Here is a 13,094-nt window from a genome sequence, read left to right as displayed (position 1 = left end):
CCACCGCCTATAGCACCGGAGGAAAGAGACCTCCCACGGCAGACTAGGGTAGTTTTGGCCCAATTAAGATCAGGCAAGTGCAGCCGCCTCAATTCCTACTTATCGGTGATTGATAGCAGCGTAGCTGACGTTTGTCCAATTTGCAACCAAGGGCCACACGACACGCGTCATCTTTTCTCTTGCCCAGCCAAACCAACCCGACTTACCACCAGATCACTCTGGACACACCCCACCTTAGTCGCAGGGTTCCTTGATCTGCCAACAAGCTGATGTACCAAGCGTATAACATGAAATGGATGAGATCACAATAAACTGTTACAACAACAACAACAACAACGATGGTATCGCTTCCGGAGTTATCACATACAGGAGTGTTAACGAAATTATAGTATATAAAAGTTCGCCCATCGACAATCGTTATTGTTGTGATTTGGAAATATACGAGCGTTAAAGGCCATGCATTGTATTTTTTCCGACAACTTTCAAGCAAATGTCATTATTCACTATAATTTGTTGTTGCGGTACTCTCTTTCCAGTCGGCTCTCATTTTCATGGGGTGCGATTGTTTGGATTACTGATTACTTTGTAGCTATTCGTTATTCAATTTATTGAAAAATTTTCACGTCATACGTCTAATATCATAATACGCGTTCAACTTTGCTAGCAAAGAAAAAATATTTTATACATTTTAATGAATTTTAGAATGAAATAAATCTGTTAAAAATATGCTTAAACACTATGTGCAAGTGATAAAGTTCAAAGTGCAATACAATTGGGGCCTATAATATGGCATAAAGAAGCAAATTGAATGCATAGAAAATTGGAAAAAAAATCTAGTCATTATATTTTAATTTTTCTTTTTGCCTTGTTTCTTTTGCAAACAACCCACGACGACAGACCAACCAGCATATATACATGTATATATCTTTAACAACGACAAAGTTTACCTTGAATATAACACAATCTGCAGATAATTCTATTTGTTAATAATTCATTAGCAAAATTCATAGAAGTGTATAAGTCTGTGGAGTGACAAAATAAAGAAAACGGAAAATATGACGAAAATGAAAAGTGTGCGGTGATGTTGTAAAAGGTCTTGGCCAATGTTTTCGGAAACAAATGCAATATTAATTGTGTGTACAATTATGATAATAATGGTGATGGAAAAAAAGTATTAATGATTTTCAAAGTGGGCATATATCCTTTATTTTCATATACACATAGGCAGAAGGTGTTCATATCTGTCATTGAAAAGAGAGTGACATAACACAAAGAGAGTGTGGTGAGAGAGAAAAAAACGGAGCGGAATAATTTCTGCAATTTACAAAGGGGTTGTAAAAACCCCCCAACGTATGTGTGTTTGTGCGCGAGACAAGTGTATGCTGCCAGCTTGTGACTCCTTCGCATCACTACTATTATTCCTCGCTCCAACAGCTGACGAGTGAAGAGCCGCCAAACCAACAAACAAAATCATCTTTGACTTTTTGAAGTGTCGTGTTTTTTTGTTTTGGCAAGGAGTAATTGTGGTCTGTTTTGTTGCTAGCTTTAAGCAAGTACATACAATTTGTGGGCATAAAAAAATAACAACGAAATGGATAACGACGACGCATTACTCAACAATAGCGGTCCTCAGCCTGGAGCTGAGACCGTGTATGGCACCGATGACAACAATATGGTCATGTCCGAAAAGGTTTGTTCTTTATTACATTACAGGATAGATACATATGTATTATAATGTAGGATATACTTGAAGGCATCCCACATCCTTTTGTTTATATCGGGTTGTGGAAAATGTGGTTGGCGCAAGAAGGGGATTTATGTTTCACTAAATATTTTGCATTACACACCATCATTGGTCATTGAATAAATCATGATATCATTGGGTTGGGCAATAAAGTCTTCATACTATCATTTTGGCAATGAAAGACAAATTGGCCACAAAGAATTTTTGATACATACATACATATATGGATTCCCCATGGTTTCTTCTTAATGTGGGCTTAAAAATTCCTTTTTTTTAGGTTTCACCAAAACACAAAATTAAAAGTACAAAAATCTGTAAGAAGACGATTATACTTTTATAAAGTCTTGTGAAATACTCGTAATGAATGGAAAACATCAAAGGAATTAATTGTGAACAATTTTATATATTGATAATTTAATTAATTTAAAAAAGTAATCGCGAAAACAAGCTGGTTTTCAGCTTGAAAACTGATCATAGTACTCAGCTACTCAAAAAACTAAATACTTCTATGAAGTAAAGTTAAAATATATTTTGCGAATTCAAAATATTTTTTGTTAAATATATTATTAAGATATATCGCGTTTATATTTGACAGTGCAATTTTGATTTTTTTAGTTTCTCCTTGGGACATTTTCTTCCAATTTTTCTCCAATGAAGTAATACGTTAAGACGATCCACTGCTCCAGCTTGAATTTCAGAATTATAGTCTGTCGAACTGGAACAATAAGTCTCCAATAGTATTTGCAAACTTTTTTCAACTGATGTCTCATTGGATCTATCATCTTCGCGGTCGCAATACAAATCTTAATCATTTTTCATAATTATGGTAGTAAAGTATTTAACGCCACAATTAGGGTTTTTTCCGGGATCCCGTTTCCGGGAATCCCCGGGAATTCGGTATTTTTTCGTTCCTGCTTTACCGGGAATTCGGTATTTTTTCGTTCCTGCTTTACCGGGAATTTAGTGCGGGAATTCCCGGGAAGTTTTCTTTGCAGTATTTTATGTAAAATGGAGGGATAAATACTACAAAAACATTATTTTTAGAACCATTGGGTTAATCATCATGCTCATTACACATCCAAAATCTACTTTAACTATTTTCAACTGCCATTTTCTTTGTAAATATTATTATTATTATTATTATTATCTTTATTTGTAATTTGAAGCCTTAAAGGCCAATTGAGGTAAATTACAATTAATCTACTAAAGAATAACTCCTCGAAACAAAGTTTTACTTATAATCTAAGATGGTTAAAGGTATGGAATTAAAGTTATCACAAATATAAACTTCTTAAGTCTAAAGAAAAAAAATACAAAATTTTATAATTTTCAATAAAAAACTACTCTTGCAATTATTATTAATATATATTTTTTTATTGTTATTATTATTTTTATTTTTGTATTTTTTTATATCTTTTTTTTTTTTTTTTTTATTTATTTTTAATCGTTTTCTTTTAAATCAATATTACTATTGCGAAAAAATATATATATTTAAAGCTTTTATTGTCGTCTTCAGTGACACCTACTCTTAAGTACAATATGGTTTTATTTTTGGTATTTTTTTTATTATTATTATTTTTTATTTTTTTATTTTATTTAAAATTTTTTTTTTTTTAATTATTATTATTATTTTTTTTTTTTATTTATTTATTTTTTTTTTATCCTATTAAAAAATAGCATTATGATAATCAGATTATAGTGACTAGGATTTTATATATATAAATATGGTATATGTTAGTCCAAATCTTGACAGTATTGCAGAAGATGCTTGCGGTATGTGGCATTTGTACTATTAAATACCCTTAAAGTGCTGGGAAGGGCATTGAACAGTCTAGCCGTTCGTACTGTGAATGAATGTCCCAAATAAGGTCCCACTCGAGGTATAACAAGTTGATTGGCTCGTACAGAGTGACAGAATGTAAACATATTGTAAAGGAAAGACGGGTTGCGACTACGGAAAAATTTATAGAAGGACTTCAAATCCATTTTGAATAGATTTTGGGTCTCATGTGTATGCGGTATAATTTAGCCTAAGTAGAGTAGAATATATAACAAAAAACTATAAAATGAAATAATTTAAGTAAAAATTTTCAATTACTTTGGGTTACGTTAGGTTAGGTGGCAGCCCGATGTATCAGGCTCACAAGGGACCTCCTTTTTATAGCCGAGTCCGAATGGAATTCCAAATTGCACTGAAACCACTTAGAGAAGCTTCCTAATGCCTGCAGATATGACTTCAACAAAAATGGATTCACACAAACCATAAGAATCTCCCGAAAACACCTTCTTAAATTTCAACGATTCTGAAATAAGAATTCCTACCCCTCCCCCACGGCGGGATGGTCTATCATTTCGACAAAAGTTGTAACCAGGAACAGATACTGCTCTATTAGAAATGTGTGGCTTCAGCCAAGTCTCCGTCAGCCCAAAAACATCCACCCGGGAGCTAGAAATCATATTTTTAAATTCATCAAACTTAACCGATGCTCCGGATGGGTTAATACTCTGGCAATTCACATGGGCAATATTCAGCAGATCGCAATCAGTCGGGAATAAATCGTTGACATTTAGGTCATAGCCAATTATCGGTCCCAAATTGGAACTACGGGACATCATTGAAAAAGAATAAAATCCGAACCTTTAGCCATATATAAAATAATAATCTAAAATAATTTTTTAGCGTAGAGAAGAACATCTTATTCATACAAATTGGTTTTAGAGGCAGCAAAGTTAAGCAAAGATTCGTGAAAAACAAAGGGAAAATACATATATAATATTTGTGCTATAACATTTAGTGTAATCTGATATAACAGGTGCAAAAATGCAATGAGATCAATATAATTACTTCCCCTATTATTCTTAAATCTAACACCCGGCTAGTCTTAAGAATAATTATGTTCTATACAGAATAGGATAAAAACATTAAACAGAGATAACAGTTTAACAACATATGGAGATAATCCAAACTGAAATAGAAACATTAGGGATTATAGCAATCCCGATCCATACATTTCTCAATACTATAAGAAATGAAAGGACGAAAATCTAGATTTTCTTATTTCAAAATTAGTCTAACTATAATATTGCGATTATTAAAAAGTAACTGGAAATAAGGAAACTCATAAATCACTTAAATACGTTTACATCTGTTCAATTAAGTAAGAAAATATAATATGTTAAGCATCAAATGGTTCATACATTGTTCAAGAATTCAATCTTCTACAGGGAAATCACATAATAGTTTGTAACACATCGAAATATCGATTTCCTACTATATAAAGTATATATATTCTGTCTGTCTGTTGTAATCACGCTACAGCCTTCATTAATGGCGCTATCGTCCTGAAATTTGGCACATATTCGTTTTTTGTAGGTCAATTTCGAAGATGGGCTATATCGGTGCAAGTATTGATATAGTCCCCATATAAACCGACCTCCCGATTTGGGTTCTTGGGCTTATAAAAACTGTAGTTTTTATCCAATTTGCCTGTAATGAAACTTCCTGTGATACCAACTGTGATATAGATGTTGATAACTTGAACAATTATTATACTAATGTGTCGTCCCTTTTTTCGCCTAGTTTAAGTACTTCTTACACTTCTGATATGCGTGACAATTGTCTCAATTTTCGTAGAGTTGATCCCTTTGAATTACATAGTGCAATATTTAGTATTAGGTCTAATGCTATTGGGACAGATCATATCCCAATACGGTTTATCAAGTTGATATTTCCGTATATACAACAGCACATTCTCCACCTGTTCAATACTATCTTAATGACTTGCAACTTTCCCTTGGCTTGGAAGCTGGCAAGAGTCATTCCACTAAGGAAAAAAGGTACATCAGGTTTTAATTGTTCTGATTACCGACCCATCTCTATTCTGCCTGCCTTGTCGAAAGCTTTCGAAATATTAATTAAGGATCAGTTAGTGGATCATCTCAATCGTTTCTCGTTGGTGGATACTAGTCAATCCGGTTTTAGGAGGTTTCATAGCACTACCTCGCTTATGATCAAGTTGACAGATGATATCAGGCGTGCGATGGATAATCGTAACCCAGCCATTCTGGCTGCTCTAGATCTGAGCAAAGCTTTTGACTCTGTAGATCACAACATCCTGTGCTATAAACTTAATCATGAATTCAACTTGACAGTGTCATCATGCGAGCTAATGTCCTCGTTTCTGTCTGGTCGTTCGCAGTTCGTGTCATATCGGGATCAATGTTCGGGTGTCAACACGATACTTGCCGGGGTACCCCAGGGCTCTATATTGGGACCGATTCTATTTACTTTGTATGTGAATGACCTACATCGTTACGTTCGGCATGTTAACTTAGCTATATATGCTGACGATATTCAGTTGCTAAGTACAAGTGATACGGAGGATCTGGATACCTGTGTCTCCAATCTAGATGATGATATTGGTCGTATCTGTGAATGGGCCCGTTGCAATAAACTTAGGATTAATGTAGATAAGACTAAATGTATAGTATTTGGTGGATCTCACAATTTACGTGCTAATAATTGTATTGTTGTCCAGAATAGTGTTGTCGTTCCGTCTAGTTGTATTACTTCGCTCGGATTCGAACTTGACAACGGTCTTACATTTGGCTCACATATCGCCCATGTGTGTGCGAAATTGAATTTTGTACTTAAGAAGTTATATTCCCTTAATGTTATATTTCCTACACAGATTAAATATATGTTGGCACATTCCTTGCTCATGCCGCATATACTTTACGGTATTGAGGTCTATACGGGTGCTAATCGATCCTGCGTTAACAGACTTATTTCGTGTTTTCATGGTATTCTTCGTTTTGTTTACGGCCAGCGATGTAGGAGGGACTACGACTACTTTGCTTCGCAGTTCTTGGGTTGTTCTTTTAACGATTTTGTATCCATAAAATGTCTTTGTTTCTTTTTTAATGTCATAAAACGCAGACAACCTTCTTATCTTCTGCATAACTTCAATTTTTTACACTCCACGAGAAATTCACAACTCCGTGTGGAACATTTCAGCCACAACATTTTTGAGAAATCTTTTGCAATTCGCATAACAAGGCTATGGAACCATTTGCCTGCTATTGCTAAGGATTTTTCAATTTCTTCTCATACATTTAAAGATAGATTGACTTTGCATTTTCATAATAATCGTTTGAACTAGTCATGTTTCTCACTGACAATAATTTTATCACCATTTATTTTTTCATAATTATTTTATTTTTTTTTTTTTTATAAAAGTGTGCGTTAGGTTTTTAGTTTTAGGATATTAGTTTTAAACATCACATTTCTTTGTTTTTATTTTCATAATTTTCATATATATTTCGTTTTATTATAGTATTTTTCACTTAATGTTTTTAAAATATGTATTAGTTAGTTTAATCATTTCAAGCAAATACCTGTAATCATTTGTATTATCTATCAACATATAGTCCGCATGGGCTCGGTTTGATTAAATAAAGATGAATATGAATATGAATATAATTGGAAATCTAGAGGTATTTTAGAACCATCAAAAAGTGTACCGAAAATGGTGTCTATCGGTCCATGTTTTGGTATAGCCCCCATATGGACCGATTTCCCGATTTTGCTTCTTGGGCGTCTAGAAAGTGGATTTTCTATCCGATTTGCCTGAAATTGGAAATCTAGATAAAGAGGTGTGCCGAAAATGGTGAGTACCGGTTCATGTGTTGATATAGCCCCCATATAGACCGATCTCCCGATTTTACTTCTTGGGCTTCTAGAATCCGTAGTTTTTACCCAATTTGCCTGAAATTGGAAACCTAGAGGTATTCTAAGAAAATAAAGAGATGCGCCGTAAATGGTGATTATTGGACCATGTTTTGATATAGCCCCAATATAGACCGATCTCCCGATTTTACTTCTTGGGATTCTAGAATCCGTAGTTTTTACCCAATTTGCCTGAAATTGGAAACCTAGAGGTATTCTAGGAAAATAAAGAAATGCGCCGTAAATGGTGATTATCGGACCATGTTTTGATATAGCCCCCATTACACCGAACTCCCGATTTTACTTCTTGGGCTTCTAGAATCCGTAGTTTTTACACAATTTGCCTGAAATTGGAAACCTAGAGGTATTCTAGGAAAATAAAGAGATGCGCCGTAAATGGTGATTATCGGACCATGTTTTGATATAGCCCCCATTACACCGAACTCCCGATTTTACTTCTTGGGCTTCTAGAATCCGTAGTTTTTACACAATTTGCCTGAAATTGGAAACCTAGAGGTATTCTAGGAAAATAAAGAGATGCGCCGTAAATGGTGATTATTGGACCATGTTTTGATATAGCCCCCATATAGACCGATCTCCCGATTTTACTTCTTGGGCTTCTAGAATCCGTAGTTTTTACACAATTTGCCTGAAATTGGAAACCTAGAGGTATACTAGGAAAATAAAGAGATGTGCCGAAAATGGTGATTATCGGATTATGTTTCGATATAGCCTCCATATAGACCGATCTCCAGATTTACTTCCTGGGCTTAGTTTTTATCCAATTTGCCTGAAATTGGAAATCTAGAGGTATTCTATGACCCTAAAGGGGTGCGCCGAATATACTGTGTATCGGTACAGTTTTTGATATAGCCTCCTTATAAACCGGCCCTCCGATTTGGAGTCTAGGTTCTAGAACTAGAATTGGTAAAGCCCCCATTACACCGAACTCCTGATTTAACTCCTAGGGTTTCTAGAAATTGTAGTTTTTATATGATTTGCCACAAATTGAAAATATACTGGCATTTTAGACCCATAACAAAGTGTACATGATTTTGTTTTATCGGTTCATTTGGTAAGGCCTCCATATAGACCGATTTCACTTATTGAGAGTATAGAAGGCGCACTGATAGGTTAGGTTAGGTGGCAGCCTAACCTAACCTATCAGTGCGCCTTAGACTATTCAGTCCATTGTGATACCACATTGGTGAACTACTCTCTTATCACTGAGTGCTGCCCGATTCCATGTTAAGCTCAATAACAAGGGACCTCCTTTTTATAGCCGAGTCCGAACGGCGTTCCACATTGCAGTGAAACCACTTAGAGAAGCTTTGAAACCCTCAGAAGTGTCACCAGCATTATTGAGGTGGGATAATCCACCGCTGAAAAACTTTTTAGTGTTCGGTCGAAGCAGGAATCGAACCCACGACCTTGTGTATGCAAGGCGGGCATGCTAACCATTGCACCACGGTGGCTCTCAAGGCGCACTAATCATGAAAATTGCTTGAAACTGAATGCAAAATTTCCAGATTTTACTTCTCGTAGTCATTTAAATAAGTGGGATGAAAATGCACAGATTATAGATTTCATATCAAGGCGTTACTCGTATTTCATCATTTTCTTGCACACTTACAAGAGATGTTTATGATTCCTCTAAAACTCAAACAAAAAATAGTTCTTATAAATTCAGAATCTGATCTAGTCGTCATAGGTAAAATATTTACATTTATCTGTGGGAAGCGTACTGGTTGAACTGATCTGCTTGGGAAAATATCTGTCATCTAATCCAATAAAAAATGAATTGATACTATTAATTTTTGTGATTGATTTTTGTTTCAATTAAAAAAATTTGTTGAATCAATTAAATTATTAATTGAATATGTTTTAAAACTCAATTAAAATTTTAATTGGAAACATTTTCGTGGAATTTTTTTCTGTGTATGGTTTTGTAAAGACTATTTCAAAATTTGGGAAAATTTCGGCTTTTTAGAAGATTAGATTTATACCATTATAGAAAAAGTCGGCTTTTCCAAATTTGGAGTAGTGGATTTTTCGACGTTCGATTACGATACGATTATTGAAAATTCAACTTTTGACGTCGCAACATTCGACTCCAATTTGACTTTTGGCTAAAGTTTGGTTAGTCAATTTTGGTCACTACCGGTCTTTAACCATCAGGTTTGATCACTTTAGTTACTATGAAGAGTTCGATTGTGACCAAAACAATGTCGATTTTAGTCGATTATGAATATTACAAAAATTCGACTTCGACGTAAAGCAGATTTTCGACTTTTGTGTCGCTAATGTTCTGTACCACTTACATATTTCGTTCATTGTTTTTTTTTGTTAATACTAGTCCATGTAAATTCTATGCTATGTTAATACAATGATGAGAACTGTATTAAGGTCGTCTGCATTGATTCCAAGCTCAATAACCTTTAAGGTCGATCGATGCCAAACCGCAAAGTTATGACAAAGCATAATGCTGGTAGGCCAATGTATCTTATGCAAAAGTCGTTTCTCTTGTAATGTTAGTAGCAAACCGATTTATTTTTATTTATAATGTCATTATTATTGTTGCGTATGATTGTTCATACATTTATTCATGAGTATTCATCACGTGTTTACGATTTGCTAGCAATAAACAATAACAAAATATTTGTAGTCGCAAAATCATTCCCATGAGCATTTGCACTTAGATATTTAAATCATTATTCATTTGTATACTCGTAATGTATTGTGGAAAGTTTAGTTTAGGTATTGTGGCAGCTATTTGGGTACGACAGGTAGGGAACTTCTGGAAAATGGGGTCTTTATAATGAACATGTTGTGAAAAGACGCCTCTGTTTTCCAAGTCACACTAAAAAAAGTGAACCCACCCGGATAGAAAATATAGGTTAATATTAAAAAGATTAGCTGAACTCTATTATAGACGCCATTATGAGAAGAATAAGACAATTAAGAGAAACATAAAGATATAAATTAAGAGAAATTTATTAGACTTTTTTAATTTTTTTCCTTTGACTACCTTTGGAGGACATCCAAAAACGACAACAAACTCTATTTCCCCACTTAATTTCGATTTGATGTTATTTTAAGTTAGAGGCTTTAATCTAAATAAGCTGCAAATATTTCCCATATTGGTGAATATTAAAATAAAATATTAAAATATATTTTTATAAACTTTTTAATAATAAACGAAAAATACGAAATTTTGAGACTATTTTTCCACTGTATGTCTCCAGTAAAGGACATTCATACTAGAATTATAGCCGATATTTTTCCGGATTCTTGTTTGTATTTTCTCTCACACTTCGATAGATATAGTAGTTCAAATAGTGGTTATTTTTGTAAGGCCTTTGGTCACAATTCAAGAATCAAATTCTCAGAACAAACTTATATAGCTCTTGAACTAATTGATATAGGTGCTCAAAATTTTCATTTTTTTCTAAATGCTGTTAGGACAAGTAAAACAAGAAGAAAAATTAAATTTTTTGACATTAGGTTTGTTTTCGGTAGTTTTAAGGAAAGGTTTAAGGAAAATTTCGTATTTTACAAATTTTTGTAAAAATTTTACTAGTAAATTAACAACTTTATGTGAAATTGAAATTTAGTAAAATGTTATGCTTCATTTGGGTAATTTTTTTTTATCTTTTTAGTTCATGTAAATAATGAAAAGCTTTAACTGAAACACAATAATATTCATAAACTAAAATAAAGTGAAATTGGCTATAGTGACCCCTTTTTTGGATGTACCAAAGAATAATATTTTTTAAACGAACCCAACGCCCACTTTCCCGCTTTTTCGACTGATGGGGGGGGGTGGTGCCACACCCCCATTACGTAGTGAAAGCGTATACACCATATTTCGGAGCATGGCGGCGTTGAAGCAGTGGATTTTAACCACCTACAGAGAAAAGCACCCATCACCAGTGCTGTGGAGTCGGAGCCTGAAGATTTTGCTGGAGTCGGAGTCGTAAAAATTTTGCTCGACTCCGACTCCGGCTAAACTAAATTTTTTAAAACAATTCACATTTTTGTAACTAAAACAGTTTTTACGCAAATTAGTTTCCAATGTGTTATTCTTTAGATCAATGTACGGTATGACCGTAAATGAAAAGCAACTTCCAATTACAGAACGTAATGAGAAGTTTCCTAGAATGTTAGACTCGCAGATGGGTTGAATCGATGCATTTTAATGCCCAACACCATAAAAATTTATTAAAAATATTTCGAACAAACGATTTTATTTTTGTACCCTTCACCACTACTGTGGTACAGGGTACAATAAGTTTGTGCATTTGTATGTAACGCCAAGGAGGAAAAGTCAGATACCCATCGTTTAGCATACCGATCGTCTTCGAATTGATTGCTGAGTCAATTTAGCTGTGTCCGTCTGTCTGTCTTTTTGTGTGCAAAGTACAGGTCGCAGTTTATGTCCGATAATCAAATTTGGCATACGGTCGTTTTTCGGGACAAAGACTATCGTTATTGATTTTGGAAAAAATCGGATCAAAACGGCCCATATGAAGAGGAAAAAAGTTTTGTTCCACCAAGACAACGCACCGTGCCACAAGTCATTGAGAACGATGGCAAAAATTCATGTATTGGGCTTCGAATTGATTCCCCACCCACCGTATTCTCCAGATCTGGTCCCCAGCGACTTTTTCTTGTTCTCAGACCTCAAAAGGATGCTCGCAGGGAAAAAATTTGGCTGCAATGAAGAGGTGATCGCCGAAACTGAGGCCTATTTTGAGGCAAAACCGAAGCAGTATTACCAAAATGGTATCAACAAATTGGAAGGTCGTTATTATCGTTATATCGCTCTTGAAGGGAACTATGTTGAATAATAAAAACGAATTTTGACAAAAAAAGGTGTTGCCTGTAATTCTTTCAAAAATTTATTTCTATAGAAAATTTAGTCAACATTTTATTTCTATAGAAAATGTTGTCAAAATTTTATTTCTATAGAAAATTTTCTTAAAAAGTTTATTTCTATAAAAAAATTTGTTAAAAAGTTTATTTCTATAAAAAATTTTGTCAAAATTTTCTTTCTATAGAAAATTTTGTTAAAAAGTTTATTTCTATAAACAATTTTGTCAAAATTTTCTTTCTATAGATATTTTGTTCAAAATTTTCCTATACCTCTAATTCATATTTATCGACTGATGAATCATAAATACATTTTTGAAAAATTCCCTAAATATTATTAATATTATAAATATTTCCCATATTTATAACCTGCGCCACACTGTGCCCAAGACATTAGCTGTGCCCAAGATTTTGTAGAAGTCCGACAAAATATTGTCCAATTCGGGTCAGTTTTAAATATTGGTTAATGGGAACATAAACCTTTATATAAAGCACTCAACGAATTTTAATATACCATGCACAAAGTTGTGCATGGTATATTAAAGTCAGCCCCGCCCGACTTCAGACTTTCCTTATTTGGTTTTTACTGAAATTGTGTTTCGTCCCATAACGTTAGATTTAAATTTTAAGTACATAGATTTGTAGAAGTGTATACAATTTTGTATAAATCGGTTCAGATTCAAATTCATGTATATGGGAACATAAACCTCGCAACAAATTTAAAGGATTTGAGATGGTATTAATAATTTT

The 13,094-nt window shown here is 33.9% G+C and overlaps 1 protein-coding gene across 11 annotated transcripts in view; it reads left to right on the top strand.

The window, feature by feature from the left end:
* The first annotated feature begins 618 nt into the window (after positions 1 to 618).
* Positions 619 to 13,094, top strand: part of syd (JNK-interacting protein syd) — a 107,573-nt gene continuing 95,097 nt past the window's right edge. For 9 of the 11 annotated variants that reach the window (XR_012722359.1, XM_075308492.1, XM_075308490.1 and 6 more), the window contains exon 1: positions 620 to 1,690. Coding sequence is in view for 10 of the 11 variants with exons in the window: in XM_075308492.1 (XP_075164607.1) it covers positions 1,592 to 1,690 (99 nt within the window). In the remaining variant the exon portion in view is untranslated. Of the gene's footprint in view, positions 1,691 to 13,094 lie in introns of all 11 variants that reach the window. The other 2 variants (XM_075308487.1, XM_075308488.1) reach the window with 2 other exon arrangements.

This window comes from Haematobia irritans, chromosome 4 (assembly GCF_050003625.1).
Source record: "Haematobia irritans isolate KBUSLIRL chromosome 4, ASM5000362v1, whole genome shotgun sequence".
NCBI lineage: Eukaryota > Metazoa > Arthropoda > Insecta > Diptera > Muscidae > Haematobia > Haematobia irritans.
The sequence above is the reverse complement of the archived record's forward strand: the minus strand, read 5'-3'. Positions and strand labels throughout refer to the sequence as shown.